Source organism: Terrapene carolina, unplaced genomic scaffold (genome assembly GCF_002925995.2).
Source record: "Terrapene carolina triunguis isolate 2854851 unplaced genomic scaffold, T_m_triunguis-2.0 Scaffold198, whole genome shotgun sequence".
NCBI classification, from domain to species: domain Eukaryota; kingdom Metazoa; phylum Chordata; order Testudines; family Emydidae; genus Terrapene; species Terrapene triunguis.
The window spans coordinates 1791628-1812335 of record NW_020664549.1 but is presented as its reverse complement, the minus strand read 5'-3'; the positions used below and the strand labels follow the sequence as shown (position 1 = coordinate 1812335).

The 20708-nt window shown below is 42.9% G+C and overlaps 1 protein-coding gene across 1 annotated transcript in view; it reads right to left on the bottom strand.

Annotated features, from left to right (window-relative positions):
- Positions 1-5704: 5704 nt before the first annotated feature.
- The window catches only part of LOC113407108 (dual serine/threonine and tyrosine protein kinase), a 55556-nt gene continuing 40552 nt past the window's right edge, over positions 5705-20708 (bottom strand). Inside the window, exons 4-13 of the mRNA XM_026655159.1 lie at positions 18603-18835; positions 17953-18036; positions 14622-14798; positions 14087-14216; positions 12837-12993; positions 11947-12079; positions 10111-10224; positions 9420-9534; positions 8258-8392; positions 5705-5932 (exon numbers count right to left, since the gene is read on the bottom strand). Of these exons, the coding sequence (XP_026510944.1) occupies positions 5745-5932; positions 8258-8392; positions 9420-9534; positions 10111-10224; positions 11947-12079; positions 12837-12993; positions 14087-14216; positions 14622-14798; positions 17953-18036; positions 18603-18835 (1466 nt within the window). The 3' untranslated portion in view covers positions 5705-5744. The remainder of the gene's footprint in view (positions 5933-8257; positions 8393-9419; positions 9535-10110; positions 10225-11946; positions 12080-12836; positions 12994-14086; positions 14217-14621; positions 14799-17952; positions 18037-18602; positions 18836-20708) is intronic.

Below are 20708 nucleotides of genomic sequence, written 5' to 3'. Positions count from 1 at the left end.
AATCTGCAATATCCCTGATTGGGGATAAAAGGTTGATGGGTTAAAGTACAGACATTTGGTGAGATTTAATGTTCAGAGAGTTAATGATTCCAGTTCATATGATCCAACAGAGAAAAGCTCTTGTTCCCTTTCTCGTAGTCGATTAACAATATCAGTCTACACTACACTATTTAAAAATTTTATTAAGATGATAAAAAAACTAAAATAGCTAACCCCACTCCTTGGTAAAAGCAGCCTAGCGCTGCACTACCCTGCCCTCTGCCCCTGCTTAACCACGTCTGTAATGGAGCTTGTTAAAGAATCAGAGGGGAGGCCCTGTTAGTCTGTATCCACAGACTGTTAGTCTTTAAGGTGCCACTTGACTCCTCCTTTTTCTGGTTAGATAAAGTGACACTAACTTAACTCCAGCTTTGAAAGAGAAGCTGGACCTGTATGAAGCACACGTCTAGAGACATTGATAAGCAGCTTCCATTCATACAGTAAAGTGGCTCTCACATCACTCCTCCGATAGGTTGCTATAGGATTCTGCACTAGAGGATTCTGCTCTCCAGCAGACCAGTTGCTTAAAAAGAGGGAGAGTGCCATTTCTGAAGGGCAAGTTAAGAAACTTGACAAACTAGTAAAAGTAAGGGGCAAGATCTCCCACTCACTAGGTGACAATACCTTACCCCACCCCCAAACACACATACAAAAAGAGAAACTAAGACGAGACAATGGTGCTAGTATCAGACACAGGCAGGAGGTACGTTTTACTAACTTACCTGGAAGATTAAAGACATTTATTGCCGGTTACCAAGTCAGTCATTTCATTCTGCTTGGGCTCTCACTTTATGCAAGGCTGATGATTAGATAGGGAGATAGAGAGCTTATAAGGTTGAGTTGCGGAGAAGCACTATGGGGTTATTACAGGAGTTTTAGCTAGATAACAGAGTTCAACCCTCATAGCTACCAGATGGGAACAAACTTCTTCTGGCTACTCTGCTCAGTAAAAGCTACAGCCATAATAGCAATACTTAATTTGGAAAGCTTACTGAGAGTGAAGATAAGACAGTATTTGACCGAAAGGGAGCATGACCAAAATAAGGGTCTTGTGCAGAAAGCGTCAGCTCAGAGCACTACTTATCCATTCCAAAGTATTCTCCCTAGCAGAGTTCAAGAGGAAAGTTATTTCATACCAGGTTTATGCAGGTCCAACTCTAACGACATCAGTGTAGTTATTCATTTACACTGGTATAAGAGGCAGACCAGTGTCAATCCCGAGGGCTAGCTTTAGCTTTGCAGCATTTCACTGGAGTTCAGCAAATGCTCCTGGGCACTTTTGGGTTATGGACTTTATCTGAAGAGATGTGGTGGGAGGGTATCGTCAAGGGGGAAAGCAAGCCAGACAATGCAAAAACATAAAACGTTAATGTGACCTTTATTATACAGCACAGTGTGTTCTGTGCATTCTAACAATTATATATAATATCTATAAAACAGACAGTTGATAATGGCACTAAATGAAGCCTTCTTAACCCACAGTTGCGTCTCTTAAAAATACACATATGGACCTGGTAAGGAAAGGAAATTAGTATTGCAGAAAGTTATAATACAAGAGAAAAATTTTAGTTTGTTCTTGATGTCAATTTCCTGGTTATTGCACTTTTTCCTACACACTTGGTAAGTTCATTACCTTTTCCTTTAACAATGTAATATACATCAGTCCTTTAAAGTTTAAAATAAAAAAAGCAATACAAAATCTAAAGACATTACAATGGAGCTGTACAGTTCTTAATTTCTCCCCCTAACCCCGAAAATGTAACAGTTTTCACCACTGAACTTCAGGTCAGCCAAAGTTCAACAGGCTCCCAAAATAAAGGGCATAAAGTAAAAATAAAAACCTTTAACATTAGTGCTACTTAAGCCCCTGAGGGAGTTTTTAAATGCAGATGTGCTCCTGTTTTCTCCTAGAGAGGAAAACCTTGTAATATTAAAGTATTAAAAAAAAAAAAAAAGTCAAGTCACTTTTAGATCTTCAAGTAGGACCAGCAAGTCCAGAAAATGCAATATGAACACAAAGGAAAGGAGAACAGCAGGGAACAGCTATTCCTTCAGCAAGGGATGCAAAGGGATTACTCAATCCCATTCTGAAATTCTACAGAACTTGTCACCATGTGTAAACCAATATAAATGTAAATATCCTCTACCCCTCCAAAGAGAAGCTGTGGAGGGGAAAAGAGGCTAGTATCACCATTCAAAACAATGTGCAAAGCGTAAACTGGAGCAGCTTGCTTTTTAGTTAAAAAGGAACAAGCAAGCTGTAGAGTTTGCTTAATGTAATTAGCAACCCTCTCAAGTAGGTTTAGATACATGTTTGGGTTCTCCCACCCACCGACCAGCAGTTGCCCAGCCAAGGAAATGTCCTACGGATCCAGATATACAGTACATGCGACAACTATACAGTGAGTAACAGCAGTGGCAAAGCATCAGAACACTGAGGCTGGAGTCCTCCAGCATCGCTATGATCCAGTCTTCCACTGCATTTAGGAAGCATTTTCTTCCATCTCATTCCACAATATGTAGTGTATGAAACAATCGAGCCACTTCCATCCTGGACAGAGCAATAGCTGAAAAGTTGCTACCTTGGTAAATCAGTCAGGGATGAGTGGCTCTAATCTTTGCACAGTAAGCTACTAGCAGCTTTCAAGTTTAAGTCTTAACCTTGCAACTACGTTTGCTCGGTAAACTAGTTTTATCCTATTTTTACATGCTTCCAACTCACTGACTGAAGAATAAGCATTATACTGGAGCACCTGGTACGGCCACCAAATTAGTGGCATAACGTAAACCTCACAATGCAGCTTAGTAAACAAAGCTTCTATTCAAATCTTTTAGGTCTAAACCCCACCTGTGCATCTTTAGAGAGGCTTGAAGTGAAAGCTGGGTAGGGATAGTGGATTCTGGTGGCAAAGAGTGCCATTAGTTTGTATATTTTTGCAATGCACATTAAGTCAGCCTGAGCCTTTTGAAGGATTTCTGTCTTTTGTAGAGTGTCTTGTTTAAAATAAGACAATGATGACACTATTTTACTGGCACTCACCACTGATTTGGGTCCACATACAAATAGAAGCCACCAGAATTCCTGTTAAATAACATGGAGCTCTTTCTATATGCCTAACAGCGAGGGTACATTTTACAGTCTAGTGTTTAAGTATTTTATAGTACATCTATCTATTCATCCACAGGCCATGAAGGCTGCTTCATATGATAGGCTCTGTATTTCTATACAAGGCTAGCTGTCAATTACACAAGATTAACGAATATCCAAGTTTGTTACTGCCTTTCAATCTGCTAGAATTAAACTCATACAACTGTCTTTGGTTACATCATTACCTAGTAGAGCCTTTTAATGGGATCGTTTACGCATCTTGTTTTTCTTTTGCTTTAATGAAGAGTTCTTACTTTTGAAGCAAAAAAAGATGTGAAATCTGCTTTGCAACAGGTTAAGTGCCCAACAGGGGGGCGTGGGGAGGGGAACTGTGTAGGAAAGTGGCTGTGTATTAAATGTGGGAAAACTTGTGCAGGCCTATGTGTGCTGGATACATAAAACAATCCCAGGGGAATTATTTAAAAGACTTCAAAGTACTTACAATCAGCATTAAAAAGGCACAGGATAAAAGTCAGGAAGGTGCCACAAAGGAGAAAGCTATACAAGACATTTCTGGAATTGCATATATAGATTTAAATTTTATTCATTTATTTTTTTTGTTTTGTTACACAAACTATGTCTATAGCTGCAAAAATACTGACCTAGACTCTTCTAGTTCTCAACGTAGTTACTAGCCACCATAGGACAAAGTAAACGGATATAAAACGGATTAATACTGTTAAAGTCATTGGTGGCATAGATATACACCAAGGCAGTGAAGTTCCTAGTAATAATCCTGCTTTGAAAAGAGATTGGTTTTTCCGTGCATGTGATTTATAGCTACTGCCCACTTCCATTCAAGTTACTGGAGAGGCTGCAGTCTATGGAACTATGACAACAGTTTTTATGCCATCGTCTGTAGTTAAGTAAAAAGCAATCTTTTTTAAAAAGCATTATTTTGGTTTTATTGCATGCAGAAGATGGGTTAAACTAGACTGTTGAGTAACACTGCAGGGTTATTTATCCCTCTCCTTTGTTCAAGCTGTTTAACAGGCAAAAGGCGACTGGTTGTAATCTTGCTTTGTACCACCCAGTAAATTCCAGCAGCAAGGTGTAATGATTTCACATGCCTGCATGGTTTTGCACATGGCATGCTAGATTTCCTGTTAAAATGAAGCCGCTGCCTGCCCCATCGCCTGCAGTGGGGGGGGGGAGGAGTGTGCTGTTATACCTAGGGACAAACTGCCAAGTAATCAGTTTCCTCACACATACAAAAGGTGTTCTCCATTCAGATTCCCTCCTTCTACCCCCCACCTATCCCCAAGCACTTCAAAGTATCAACCTCGCCCAACCAAATGCAGAGGAAACACTGTGGAAAGGGTGTGTTTTCAGAAGGAGCCCTTCATGTAAGGGGTATCAGGACTGTCCTGCCCCACACACACCCTGCAATTGACCTCCAATTTTTAATACAACCAAACTGCAAAGCCCAAGGAAGTGAAGAGATCAGATGTGGACACAGCAACCCCTGCACCCCCCACTGAAGAATGGTAGAGCTGTTTTCCCTTGGGTACTTTTTCACCCAGCAAATGACTTTAAAAAGTTGAAGAAATCTTATTTAAAATGTCGATAGAATTTAAAACCGTCATTGCCTTTACACTTAGTTCAAAACAAGGAAAGCATTTTAGTTAAAAACACAAACTGGTAATTTTCCAGTGGGTTTGGACATCAGTCGATAGTTGCTAATGACATTTTGTGTTTCTATAATACTATGTGCAATTTCTCTGAACCATTTGTTTGAAGTCCCCATCTTACCAAAAGACTAAAAGAAAGGCCAGGTTAGACACCCCAACAACCACTATTAAGCAGAGTTATTTGAAGCAATAACTTGTTTATAAAAAGTGGTCTTTCAGGTTACGAGTAAGTAAGAGAAAAAAAAAAAGTAGTCAGATAGCTTATGATTTTGGGGTATTCCTGCTGCAGTGGAATGCAGAAATTCCCCCTTAGGTAAAGTGTGGATGCTTTGATCCTGTCAATGTAAACATACTGAGTGTTGTAAGCAGCTAATGCATAACGACACTCTCATCCCCCCACCCCTTGTAGCCTAAGGGCCCCACCCCAGGTAATTACTGTTATTTGTCCCCCAAACCATCCAAGCTCAATTTTGAGGATAAGGAAAGCTGGTGGATATACTAAAGGTCAACCACAGATAGCAGCAGATGGAAGATATTTTGTTTCAACTGTTACCACTGTGTGAGAACTGCAGTAATAAATCCCTAGTGACTCAGTTGCTACCTAAAGCACCAGATGCTTTTCTTTTGAAAAGTCTGGAGGGGATTAGCAGAGATCCCTTGCAGTCCAAATGGCCTGGATTTTCCATCTTTTATTTATTCACTCATCTTTGTAATAAAAATGGGGGCCGGGGTAACTTGTGTACTGGAGTGGAATTTTTCTGGCTGCTACCCAAGTTGCAATGTCCATAATGCTCTCAGAGGCGAGACATCTTTTGTTTGCTCCAGTGCAACTCCTGTTACCCAGCAAGAGCTACTTCTTCAAAGAAGACATCCGCAAGAAGGGGGTCAGAGTTCTCCCATAATAAAACGGTTCTTTCATGTTTCCTTCAAGTAGAATCATCTAACCCTTTGTTTGACTGTTCAGAGCTTGACTTGCAGAGTCTGTCCATGATCCGCTGCAGCATGGGCTGGACAATGCCCAGGAGGGGACGCTGGGAAGGGTCTCCATCCCAGCAAGCTTCCATCAGCTGCCAGCATTCCTCATCAAATGCAGGGAGGCGCTCTGGGCGTACTCCTGGAAAATGGAAAGAAAGAACAGGGGCTGGTAACGGCTAGAAAATCCTGACTAAATAGGCATAGGAGATCCTTTGCTGTTAGTCACTTTGGCTCAGATTATAGTGACCAGGGAAGAGTAAATGTTAGGAGTTCTCAAGACACTCCTAGTAAAGAAGGTGCTGTTGTGATAATTGGGCCTAGAAGTTTATCCTAATATTAGGAGCTTCCCTGGGAAAAGTGAGCCTAAGATCATAAGTATCCAACACTAAACAAACAGTGTTAAACAAGATCTGGGGTTTGGTATACAGGGACGTCCGGTCACTTAGTGATATGGTGAAACACCATTAAAATCCTTTTAACCTTTAATAGAGGATACAGAAAAGAAGGACAAACCGTTAAAGCATTTGAAATGTAAAGTATTAAATAGGGCTTTCAATTAATATCCCTTATTCCCTTTCACTGAAGAGTTTTAGAAGGGCCATCCCTCTGTTTGACAGTTTTACATGGTAAATAACTGTCCTTTTGGGAGAAAGGAGAAGTTAATTGAGATGGGTGGGTGGTGGTTAAAGTCAATCCTGTTTCATCCCAGGTGGTATTCGGGATTTAGCTGGAGACGGTAGAGTTGGTGATTTCATCTGGGTCCCCCTCAGGCCTGGTCTGGTCAGGACATCTCAGGATCAGGATGATGAAGGCCAGGGACCCAAGAGATCATGGGGGGTGGCAGCCAGGATGGTGAAGCTCGCTCCCTTAGCCAGTTTTTTTCTTCCCCAAAGCCTCTTTTCATTATGGACCCCAAACGGGAGTGGTGTGAGCTATACTCATCACCTCATGATTTGGTCCACCAATTAGACCTAGTTTCTGACACACCAGTTTTGATTTACGGATATTTAGTTCTACACTTTTCTTGTCTACCAGGCACAATCGTAACACAGTCCTTGGGTTATAGCTATAGGGCTTTTTGTTTGGACTAATTCAGTCTGCCGACCTCCCTTTCTTACCTTTTCCCATCAGCATTTGTTGTGATAGGTTATTGTGATATCTTATGATCATAATAATGCCTGCATCTGTAATTTTCACTCCATGCATCTGAAGTGGGGTTTTCACCCCAAAAAGCTTATGCCCAAATCAATCTGTTAGTCTTTAAGGTGCCACCGGACTCCTCGTTGTTTTTGTGGATACAGACTAACACGGCTACCCCTCTGATACTGAGTTACATTAATACTTTTGGCCTATTTAGTCCATCTAAATTAATACAGTGCCCAACACAGTTTCCCAAGTCACTTCAGACGGGGTTTTAGGAGCTGTAGAAGTGTGTACTGTTAAATCTCACAGCTGGTAATGGCAGGAGGCACCAAGCCAAGTATGGATGTGCATGATTCAGTTCCACTGAAGCAGTTGGCCACAGGAAAAGGCTTAACAGTACAGGGAAAGATCTTTCAGTAGCTAGCCCACAATTGCAGAACTCAGTCCTGGAACACGAGACCGAATGCACATCTTGCTTCCTTCTGAGCAAATGCATGGCTCACCCATTTGATTTAGTCTCTCTCGTACATGGAAAAGTTGTGGACAGGAATTAAAAAGGGTAATGCACTGACACTTTCTTATATTAGATTCATCACAGAAAGTATGTGCTACCACAGGATAGCAACTGCCCCGTTAAACTATTTTCTAACTTGGGAAGCAGAAGTTCATTGCTCAGAATGGGAAACGATAATAGACAGTCTTCCATTGTAAAAAAAACTTTTCAACCTTCCACTCATTAACCATCCCCAGCATTTTACAGTTTTACCACCTAATCAAACACTTGAGGGTGAAGGATTCTGATGGCGTCTGGAAATAGCAAGGAATTAAGCATTCCTTAAAGGATTATGCCATGTCTGGCTGTTTCTGGGATGTGGTTTACTCTACCTTCTAACGTTAATACATCATCCTTTTGAGGCAAGAATGGCATTTAAAACATTGTGCTAGCACAGTGACAATAATCAGCAGGGACAGGTTGTGTTTTATCGGAAGCTATTTTAGAACCCTGCCCGTAGCTAGAGAGATTTCAGTTAGACCTTTGGTGACATGCCTTCAGCAGATCCCACTGAAGTCTGCCCAGATTCCAGCTAATCTTTAAAGAGGAAAAAAAGTGTCAGGTGCCATTTACCCATCTATACTCTTAGAGGGTGACAGTCTGCAGTGCACTTTTTACTCAAAGGCCACTAAATCCATAGGGAGGCTGGGACTGGAAATGCAGTTCCTAGTTAAGGAAAAATGAAGGGGGTAAAAAGGATTTACTTTTCCAGGAGGTTTCACACAGTACTAGATCACCTAACAGCAACGCAGCATAAATCATACATACCTCTTCTAACATTGTTCCAAAGGTGGTCTTTGCTTGCACACCTCTCAAAGGCCTCTGGTAACTTCACATGTCCTGAACAGATGTACCAGAACAGGATACCAAATGCATAAACATCCACCGAGTTATCATATTTCCCTGTGGCAAATGAACAACAAACAGGTTTGATCAACAGGACAAATGAACGTCTCCAGAGTTTGAAACCAATATAAAATAAAAGGTACAAAACTAATCTGAGTGTTTGCATCACAGCTTGGTGTGTGTTATTGTACAGCATGAAAACAACTTAAGGCCTCCACTCCTTCAAAGATTTACACACAGAGCAGTCCTATTAAAGCCCATGGGACTACTTACAGTATACAGAAGGTAAGCAGATGCTTAAGTCTTTTCAGGATCAGAATCTAGCATGTTAACCATGAACACTTTGTTATTAAATCAGGAGCATCTGCATGTTACCCTTTGAAGTACACACAAACAGGTTTGCTGTGATCAGTCTAATCTTAAAAGATGCTGTTCCTGGTGACATATTTGTGCTGCACCTAACACAATGGGGTTCTGATCCTGATTGAGCCCTCTAGGAACTACTGTAAAAAAAAGGCTTAATTAAAAAAAAAAAAAAAGGGGGGGGGGGGGAGGTGGGGATTTAAAAAGGAAAAATAGTTTATGTTAGAACCATAATGCTGAGAGTCAAATTTTGAATCAAGACTTACTTCATCTTGAGGATGGGAAATAAGCCTAGATGTCATCCCCAGCTCTGAATTTCCCCAACTTTTTGTATTAAAAACTTACTCTACAATTTGTATGAAACCCTTTATCAGACCCTAAAAATACAGCTGACTTTTTTTAAAATGGTTTGTACCAGAGATACTAAATACCTCCAATAGCCCTTCCAATGTATAAATTTGTTATTGACTTCTGTAGGCCATATGAATCCCACAGTAACCGCTCTTCTCATAAAGGAAAAAAGAATGGAGATGATCATCACTTAGACTGAAAATACAGGAAGGTGAAGTTAAATACACACCACATGCAACTGAAGTCTACCACAGTTTTGACTAGGTTTTCCCCCTCAAGGAGTTAAAAGGTACAGATAAAAGTACAGCGTTTTGGGCCTTCGGGACTGGAACTGCAGACAGTCAATAGGAGATTCCATTCACCACCTTACCTGTAAAGAGCTCAGGAGCCATATGGATGGGTGTCCCAACAATACTGCCAGACATCATGGCCTCAGGCTTGCAGAATCCCAGGTCCGTGATTTTGGCACGATTCTTTTTGTCAAGCTGTAGAGCCATCCATATATCAGGTGATGGTTAATCATGCTTTCAATCCTATTATTGGCTTTTTAATATTAAAAGCAACTTTACAAAATGTATTCGTGTTTGAATTGTTGGGAGTTTGCTCTATATACGTTATTCTGAATTACTGACTGCTATGGACTCTTACTGTCCTAACTAACATGACAAGTTTTTACATCTTTATTAACCAGGAGGTATGGTCTAGCAGTGCGAGAACAGGACTGGGAACCAGAAAGTCCTAAATCTAATCCCAGCTGTGACAAACTATCCTCACACAAGTCACTATCCCACTTGCAAAATAATAATAATGCTTCTATAGCTCACAAGGACCTTGTAAAACTGATATTTGTAGTAAGTGTTTTGAGAGTACATGAAGAGTGCTATCAAAGTGAAAGGCATTTGTTTGTAAGTCTTCTTACAGAAACATCTAAGTGAATAAGGCCATTATTTCATTTACTGTCAATGCTAGCAACGATTTATTAGTTCCCCTTTGGCAGTGGAGAGAAAAAGGCTTTTAGGGACTAACCAAAAGAAAGTGAAGTGTAAAAAGATTTCCCTTACCAATACATTTTTAAGTTTGATGTCCCGATGAACAAGCCCCTGACTGTGCAGAAACCGGATCCCTTCCACTACATCCAGAGCAATCTGCAATCGTGTCTCCAGTATCAGCCCAGCCTGAGGAAGAGGCATACAGGATGATTTAATAATCCTACAAATGTAAGTTACTTTGTATTTGTGGGATTTCCTTGTCCTTCCCGGTAAATGCTATCTAGCTACTAACTGACCCTTTAACAGATGCAAGGAGCTCCTGACAGAGCCATGGGTGAATGCCAGGCAATGGAATGGACTTGGCATGAGCTGCTTTTGTTGCCAAGATCCTGGTACATTAGTTTCACTAGGTTCTGAACATGGTATCTGCTTATCCTAGTCTATTTAGTTCTTTTGCTCAGTAATGAAACATGCGGTCATGATCCCACTATTTACTTCCAAAGTGGCTACTAAACTGCTTGATGGAGTCAGCCAGGACTGCAGGCAGCAAGATGAAAGGGATGGATGGGCCAACAGCAAAAAGGCCACATGACTTCTGAAAGTAAGGTATCCGAGACATTCCAAGTTGTCAGCTGCTAAAGATCAAGCGATGCAGCATCTCTTATGCCACAGGCCAGATCAAAACACAGTACAGTAGTCTAAGCCACACTGAAGCATTATGTAACTATTACAGTAATGCAACTAGAAGATCTTCAGGAAGATGTTGGTTTTAGATCACTACCCCAAGAAGTCATGTTTCCTTTCACTTCTACAGCACACAATCTAGTTTTTTTTATTCCTATATTTTATGCCTTTGTGTGTTTAAATCAAACTAAGTTTTGTCTGTTCTACTGCTATACTGACACAGGGCATAGCATCCCGGCTTTGTGCCGTTTACAACAGTTTGAAGCACCAACTGTTCAATTGGGTTTGTCAAACAAAAAAAAAAGAGTGTTCTTCACTTTCTGGTCTAAATAATCTAGGATCACTGTTCTGTTAGACAGCTGCTGTGTTTCACCCCACAGTAGGATGTGCTTCAGTTTGGCAGCATGGGTGAAGTGATTCCCCAAAAATGTTCTCTGGCCTGAGAGGGATTTTGGAAGTGTAAGGTGCTACAGAACATAGCCGCAAACAGCAATCTGAAAAGTCACCTGAACAGGACCTCTCACATAAAAGCTGAGAGTTATACCCTGGGAAATTCAAGTACTGATTCCATCTAGCATTTGAGCCTTCAGCTAGTGACTTCCCTTTTAGGGGACTTTCACAGTCAGACACACTGGCAGTATGGTAGCCTGTGTAAAATAGGCCAACACAGCTTCTTCTACTTAAAATGGCCATTTGCAGGCCTGAATTCTCAGCTACACTAATGTCGCGTTACACCTCTCCAGATGTATAAGAGGGCCTTCATATAAAGGAGAATTGGATCTATAATGTTTTAGGAGCTTCCATAATTAAAACTGGGTCTAGTTATGTCAAAAGTTCTCCAAGGATGTGCTCAGATGTATTTTTATGGTTGTTCTGTAGCCCAAATTTTACAAATCAAGGATACTGTCCACTTTAGCATTTAGGTTCCTGACTGTTTGAATCACAGACCAGAACTAGCTAAAGCTACATTTTACATGCAAACACAAAATTTGCAACAGTCACAGTTAAGTTATTTGCCATTTTAAGCACTCTGAGTGCTGCTGAGATTGTACATGGATGCATGACATGCCTTCCATGTATTGCTAAACACATACTTGCTCTGACTAAAGTCAGTTATAAATATATTGAGGAAAATGACACCTGAAAGTGGTAAATAGACCAATAACTTTCTTCTACACCAGTTTATGAGTTCAGTTGGTGCTTCCAGCCATTTTTCCTTCTCACCCTTAGTCCTGTATAGAGATCTCTGTGCAACCGTTCCATTATCAGTAGGACAGCAATGCTGGAACCTCCCCCATAGCCGTAATCTATCACGGAGCCATGGAGATCTACTAGTCGCTCATGCTTTGGTAAAGACCTGGAGAAAGAAAATCAGCACAACAGATAGACAATGTGACTATATTCCCCTAGATTACAATTCTGCCTACTTCCCCTCCTGCCCTCTTAAATCAAGCCTAGTCTCTTTACAAGGCACCCAACATCTGGGCTCTTAACAAGTGTAGCAGGAGATGACTGACAATGCTACCACCACTCTGGCTACAGCAAAGGACAGATCACTGAGTCAGTGTGTTGTAACAGGAGGTCTGCACTGCAGCAGAGGCAGCTCTATACAAATCAAGTCTGGTTACGTTTCCTACATTGTCGTCCCACTGTCATTTTAGTCAGTGAATGCAGAATAGCACACTTTGGGCAGAAAGAGTGCTCAGTACTAGATGAAGGGAGAGACGGTACATCAGATACCAAGGCCAGGACAGTGAGAACTGTGCAACACCATGCAATACTAACTGACTTTTATTGCAGGAAGCAGCAGGGAATGGGAGTATTGCAGACACAAGAGAATCAGCCCTGGGGAGAGATGAGGCGGGGCAGCAGGTGAGCTTTGCACTGTCTTATCTATTCTACAAGTAGCATCGACAGTTATCTAGTCCTCACTCAAAGTTGTGCAGCATTTAGTGGCAATCCTCAGCACTGACCAAGTCACTGAGAGTGGTAAGGAACTACGTTGGACCAAAGTCTCTCTGCCTCAAGCCATGTAAGCCAGCCTGCGTAGCTACTGGAATCTAACCAGGTTCAGCTGGCATTTGCAGATTAGAGGAGAGTTTACCAATACACACCTCATATAGTGAAACTCAAGTGCAAGGTCATTCCAGTGCTTCTCGTCTGGAGGGACGACTGATTTGAGTGCACATGGGAAATGGCCCCCCCAACTATCACACAAGTACACCACTCCATACTGCCCTCGGCCCAGCTCACGGCCTAGCTTCGGTTTACCTGCAAACACACAGCAATGTGTCAGTTTGATCAGAGGTAAAGTTTCCATGTTCTCCCCCTCTAGCATAAGTATCTGGCTATGATGATGCCATGAACTGGACTAGTATTTCACATTCAGGGGGAGGTAGGTGGGTCCTTCTTGAAATCAGGTAGTTTAAATTGTTAGGTCAATGCTAGACTGGAACTGGTATAGGCCACAATATTTATATGCAGAACAAGTAACAGCCCAGTACAAGCTCTCTCTGGACTCTTCCGCAAGTGAAACTCACCCCCATATGCTGAGGTACCAAAGAGGAAAAAGGGGAGTTCTATCTTCATTGCTCATTCAATCCTTTGTCTAATCTGAGACTGCCAACACAGGAGACATCTAGCAACAGTCTGTAAGTGAACAGGACTCTCATTCCAGCTAGCAGCATACAAGCCACATAACCCTCAGACAAGTTTTTTGGTCAGTACCCACAGAGTCTGGGTTTGATCCCATAACCACAGAGGTTGAAGGTTCTATATCCCATTATCAATCCTATGAATCGTCCCAGGGAGTCTTTCAGAGGATTTAAGACTAAGTCTTCAAAACAAATCTCTGCGTCTTTATCAAGCCTTCCTAAAAGTTCTTGTTATGCCCACAAATTTGTTGTAAAGTTTTTCTTTTTAAAAATGAGCACAGCATTGAAGTATATTTGATTTAAACAATTAGCCTTGCAAAGAGTTCTCTAATTAACACCCCTCCCCTCCATAGAACTCTCCCAGTTTTGGATCTACAAACTAATTGTTTTTAGCTATCCATCCTACTGCCCCCAATCAGCCTTCCCACAAAGTCCTATACTAGAAGATGAGTGAGGTTTTTCCCTTTCATAGGCCCGCAGGATTAGAAGCAACCCTACCCAATACTTCGACATAGTTGGCACGTGTCAAGTAGAAGCAAAGCCAGAAGAAAACTAGCGTTCAAGCCAACACTATTCTTGTATAATAATCTACAGCTAGATGAGGAGTCCCCCTTGCCCTTGCTCCCCCAAACCCTGCAGAAGCAGGACAGAACTAATCCAAGACACCCTCCCAAGAGACTCTGGAAAGAAGATCGGGTGTAGGTGCTCACCGTGTAACAACACATCCTGCAGAGACCTGCTCTCCAGCGAGAGGCGGGCTAGCCGAGGGGCATGGTCTTTCCGCACCTTCAGCCAAAGGTCTTCCGTTTTCTCCAACCTGCCTGAATGGCCAGCCTCTAGCTACCAAGACAGAAGGCCAGAAATGGTATGTGTAGAGTCATTCTATATGGTCACATGCCTCACATAGAAGCAAAAAGTGAAAGCAAGGTAAGACACTGGATCATATGGGGTCCCATTTTCAAGATGGGTCATTTAATTAGGGCACCCACTTCACTGCAGGGAGGGCTCCAAGTTAGCTTGCCATGCTGATGAAGCCTAAGCATCACAAGCCAGAGTGTCTCCCACTAGGTAGGCAATACTTCCATATTGAAGAGGACAGCAATGGGTTGACTATTCTGCCCACCCTTTGGCCATCTCACATGTGACAGTTCTGGTTTCCCGGAGTGGCACTATACAGAAACCCCAATTTGTTTCTCCTCATGGTGCTCTGCATTTGCATTGCCCACCTCACAGCCCCACACCTACCTGTCGCAGAGAGGCTGCAAAAGCCTCATGAGAGCTGTTTAGCCTGGTCCGGAATTGGCTGCAGATGCTCTTCGCCAGCTTGGAGGCACTGAGGCTCTCAATAGCATCCTGAGCTACTTTCCGCTTCCACTCCATGGTGATAGCAGGTGGGCTGACCCAGGTAATCCGCTGAATTATCTAACAGAACAGGATTAAACCAATTAAACTGAAGGGCCAAATCTTGCCCTCAGACCTCATATGCTACTTACTTCTTTTGAAATCTTAAGAGTTGATCTGAGGGCAGAATCGGATTCAGAAAGAAGAGCAAGTATGGTTCTTTGAGATGTGTTGCCCACACAGCTTTTACTCTTGAAATGCAGGTGCCCAATGTGCACAAGTCCAGTTTCTTTTCAATAGCAGTGTTTCATTGGGGCCAAATCTGCAGCCCAAGGACCCCCTTGCTCCTGTAGCTAAGCGGGCAGGGCCAGCTGCACCTGTACTCCATTCCTTCCAATAGGGCTCCCCTAGGAGCAGGACTCCAATCATCAGGGAAGGAGAGTGGGTCATGGCATCTTTGTGGACAACACATCTTGAAGAATCACAGTTACTATATGTAACCATTCAAGTTATTGTTCACAAAGATTCCACACTTTGGTGACTAAAAAGCAGTTTAGTTTCTTTTGAAGCAAGTTGGTCACTTGCTGGGGGAGCTCCCCTGTGCCAACCAGCCCATCATCCATTACAGATGCACCTTGATACCTTGCCTTCAGGTGGGCAGCTGCCACAGCTAGGACTTAGGTGAACACCTATTGGCATGCTGAGAGACCAGAGGGTAGAACTCTGCTGATAGTATGGATGTTCCTGCCAGGAATCCATGAGCTGGAAGGATTAAGATGGGAAAAATACGTATCTTGAAGGTCAAGAGCAGTGAGCCAGTCCATGGGATCCAGAGAGGAGATAATAAAGTCCAGGGTAACCATGCAGAATTTGAAGCAATGGCTAAAAAAAAGTGTTGAGTCTCCCAACTTTGCAATTAGGATGCAGTGGGAATGAAGTCCCCTGCCCCTGAACTCTGTGGGGGTGCGGATTTCCTCTACCTCTCCCATTTACGTGAAGCAAGAGGTGGACGCCCTCAGCCTCTGACGAGAAAGGCCTCTGAAGAGGGACTTGGGGGATAAAAACAGCTTGAACCTGGATGGGATACCCCTTGCTGACTATCGTCAAGACTCACCAGTCCTTGATTATCCCATCCCAGGCTTCCTGGAAGCAGGACAGGCTGTTGTCAAAGAGAGGCCTGGAAGAAGGAGGAACTGAGGGAGGTTTGCCCAAACACAAAAAACAAATAAAACACCATTTTTGCTTGAAGCCCCACATTGTGGGGCAGACTCAGTAAAATCACTACCCCTTCCTCAGCTGCTCTAAAGTCAGTAGCTGGGATAGTATTGAGACTAGTTTCAGTCTGTCTCATGGTAGCTTCCTTTCTGGGGCTGGGACATACAGACCCAAGAATCTCAAGGTGGCTTTGGAGTCTTTTAGGGAATTAAGTTCCTCATCCATATCACTATTAAAGAGCTTGTTGCCCTCAAATGGGAGGGCTGATAGTGACTTAGACTTCCAGTGGATTTCCTGATGCCTGCAGCCATGAACCTGGCTGCTGAAGCCGATGCATCAAATGCTGCTTGAAGTGCCAGTCAGGCAGTGAGCTGGCCTTTATAAGGGATTTCAATTCCTTGTGCTGGCCCTTCAGGAGTCTGTCCATAAAAATGGAAAGTGTCCCATAACAGAAAGTCCTTCTCTGGCAGCAGCACCTGATCATTTGCCACTCATAACTGAAGGCTTGCTGAGGGGTATACCTTCTTCCTGAAATAGATCTCAGTTATTGGGGTCTTTATCCACAGGGGTAGACTTGGACTGGCTTTGGTGCCTCAACTTTCCATGAGCTACCTGCGCTACACCCAGGGGTAGGGTGTTGGTAAAATATTCAAACCCTTTCACAGGCACCTGGTATCCAACAGCCCCTTTTGATGTTGCTGTGACTGAGGCCAATGTATGCCAAGTCAAGTGGTCAGTCACCAGTGGACATGGCCAGTCACACTGCAGAGGAAGGCTGCAGGACATTCAGAAGACACTCAGCATGCTCCTAGATGACTTCCAGTGGAATATCCAGGGTCTTCACCACTTTTAGCAAGGTCTTGGAAGGGCTTTAAGCTCATCCACAGAAGTAGTGAATGGGGGCTTAACTACTTCAATCTGCAGATGGAGATGGCCAGAGGCTGATAAATCTCTGGAGAGTAGTAATCTCCACCGTATTCCCGCTCACCCTCCATAAACTGACACAGACAGGAGAGAAGCCCGAGACTGCTTCTTTGGTGAGGGGGATCTGGCTCTGGAGAAAGTGGACAAAGCTGACTTCCTAGAACAGAGGTTTACTTGTAGGGAGACCAGTACTGCCATGGCTGGTATGGACAGTGAGGACGACAAATGAGTGGGTACCAGGAGGGCTGCTCTGCATCCCGGATGATCTTCCAGTGCCTCCCAGAGATTTTTTCCTGAACTCTGCCAGATCTCCACTGCTCCGAAGCACAACAGGCACTGGGAGTGCCAGTCATTCACAGGAATAACAACAGGTGCAGGATGAGCAGACCTTGAACCCCAATGACTTGGTGTCTGCCCTTGTACAGTCGATCTATTCAAGGAAGAGATTCCTTGTATAGAAGAAACCTTCTCACTACTCTGTTTAAGATTAAGTAACTAAAGCCAATTGGAAGAGAAAACCTATCAATCAACACTAGACAAAGACCAACACTTTTCCCCCTACAGTAGAGGAAAAAAAGAATGTACTAGCTGCACAAAGCACTAGGAACACCCATACAGGAACCACAATGGACAGTAAGAAGGAACTGATTGCAGATGGCTGCTGCCCCCCACTCCTTATGCCTTCCATTATGAGGAACAAGAAGGTACTCCGGGCACAGGTACAGTCCCAAAAAATCCAATCTCATGCACAAAGAACGAAATCTGTATGGACACTCACTCAATGAATAATAGTGGTTTGCCTTAACACTTGTAACTAGCAACTGTCAAGTCAATTCTTTGCTTTGTGAAGCATCCAAACACTTTTAGGGGCACATTATTAATTTGCACTTTTATGGTTTGTAAAAAGTAGTAAGATTCTGCAGAACATTCTGTAGACCAGCAGAAGTTAGTAATATTTAGTATCAGTTTCATAAGCAATCCCTGCAGCGTTTATAATCCAAACATTCCATCGTTGTTCTAGTACGCGAAAGTCAGGGTGTGATAGTAACTAGTTTATTTTACAGTCCAAGTAGAAAGGAATGTAGAAAATTCATACCTGTTTGATCTGTTCCCACAGCATTCTGGTTACTGATGAGCCTGAGTGAAAAGTGACTTCAACGTGATAGGCTGCATTTAGTATCTGGAGTGAGGAGGGGGGGGAGAAAATTAGCAAAGTAAGAACCATGACTTGCTTAATTCTGATTCTGTATGGAAAACTGACCTAGAACAAATAAGAGCACTGGTCCTGTAAATCTTGCATCTTGCCTCTGGCAATGGTCTATACCGGATGCTGCAGATGGCCCCCAGCCTACCTGACCAGACTACTCTGTGTATTTAACCCTTGCCACACCCTTATATAGATAGGTAATTATCGCCATTTTACAGACTGGGAAACCGAGCAGGAGGTTAAGTGACTTGGCAGAGATCATACAGCAAGCCTGAGAAGAGCTGAGAATAGAACCTATAATTCCTCAGTTCTGCCCCTCTTCTCCAGCCACTACATCCGTTCCTCAAAGGTTTCTGCTTCCTTCTATTGATTTTAATAGGGCTTGTACATTATAGCCTTGCCCAACTCTTCCTGGTTTTTTAGTGCTGCTCTCTTATTCCATCAGGATAAAGTCAAGTCTTGCTGTGACAGTCCAACAAAATTCTTCGTAAAAAAGTAATGCTACGAAAAGTTCTCAGCAACTGGTTGAGCTACCATACCTGTTTGAGATAATTGCTCGTGATATGTACGGAAACATCCTGAGACTTCTCCAGACTCCTCAGGCATCTCTCCAGCGTCCCCACAAAGCTTTCACGCAGGTAGTCTACGGAGCTTATCAATTTGTTGGCAACCGCTTGGTTTAACCGAGAAATGATCAGTTCCTGGATTTGCTTAATACAACATTTAATGTCCTTGGTACTCACAGGTTCCCCATTCTCAGGAATTATGATGTCTGCAGGAAGGAAGGAAAGTTTTATACAGATAGGACACAAAGGCATTACAATTGTACTATTAGCTGTCAAACATGACACTCTGCTGCACACTGTGTTTTGCAAAGCAGCTACAGCACAAGCTTATTCCAGCACTCGTCTGGACAGCTTCTGCTCACCCTCCACCCCTTCTAACACTATTTAATTATCTTGAGTTTTGACCTCTAGGTCCTGTTCATGCTATTGGACAAACTGCTGCTAACAATGGTTTGTGAAAGAAAGTTAGTTGAAACAATGTGAACAGGGGCCCTTCCACTGCTCCCACAGTAGCGTTATAGTAAGATTAAAAGACCGTGACAGACTGTGGGTAGGGCTTTGGTTTTGTTTTATTGGGGGGCGGGGGGGGGGGGGGGGAAGGGAGGAAAGAAGAGATGTTCTGAAGTATTATGATTAGCACTGTTCTTTCAAAATCACTGGTCATGAAAGGGCCCTGTTCCACGGAGAAACAGACTGCTGGCCAGCCTTGGATCACGTAAGGTGCCCCTTAACACCCTGTGTGCCCCCCCCTTTTACTCTGGGGCTGCACTGACCAGGGACAGAGACTTTGGGGGGTTGTTGGACTTTTGGGATTGCTGGACCCAAGAGACTTTGGGGGTGTTGGACTTTGGGGACTCTGGGTGATTTTTGGGTTGCTGGATTCAAGAACCAAAGGGAAAGGACACAGCCCCATTTGCTGGGGTGGGTTTGGCTCATGGTTTGTGTTATGAATCCTGTTTGTGGTGTTTTTCCAATTTTATGCTGATGTCGTTTACCTCATGTTATTAAACATTTTCTGCTACACTCAGACTCCGTGCTTGCGAGAGGGGAAGTATTGCCTCTTAGAGGTACCCAGGGGGGTGGTATGTAATTGTCCCAGGTCACTGGGTGGGGGCTCGAGCCGGTTTTGCATTGTGTTATTGAAACGGAACCCCTAGATACAGCAGCCACCATGTTAAACAGTTATCATGGTTTCAGCCATAACTTGGTTGGGATAGTCATGATTTCTGCAGAGTCTTTATAAAAAGATTAATACCTCTAAAGACCAGATTGTTTAATGGTCTGTAGGGAGCAGGAGTTTCACTCTATGTGCAAGTCAAGGGTTTAACAACAAGCCGGGCTTAAAAGGAGGCAGAAGCTGTGCAAGCTTGTTCTACAAGCATGCATCCCACTGCACCCCTAGGGCCATAGACTAAATCTAGGACCCAAGACCGAGGTGAAAGGCTAACTCATTCACCATTTGACTCCTCTGTGTTTTCACTTTTAAACAAAAGTTGTGTACTTGTCTTTGTTCACTTCTCAGTAAGAGAAATATTAGGAAGGTTTTATACATTCCTGCTCTTGATGTGACTAAAATATTTTGCTCACCATTCAACTAGCAAATGTTTCCAGGCTACAATTTAAAAAAAAAAAAAAAAAAAAAGGGAGCAAAGCATTTCTACACATAGAACAACTTTCTTTGCAGAGAGAAGGTAGTTTCTGAAGCATATTCAAATGGTGGTTTGGGAGGGTGGGAGAATTCAGGCCACCTGTTTTTAACTAACTCCGTGATTCCCAAACATTCCAAAGTCACAATCTCACCCCTTCCGGTTCATTTTCGGACACAGAATTTCTTAGTGCTGAGAACTAAGTTCAATGAAAAGTTATCTGCTCCACTAAATACAAAAAAGTGCAAGACAAGTCTCTAAACATACTTTTTGATCCCTTGTGTGTCCTACTGCCATTTCAAGCTGTGAGAACAACATACACCACTGCAATGCTCGTGCCTGCTTGTTTACATTTATAGGATTATTATTAGCACTAGTATTGTGGTAGCCCAGTCATAAAACAGAGCCTAGGGTTACCATACGTCCGTTTTTT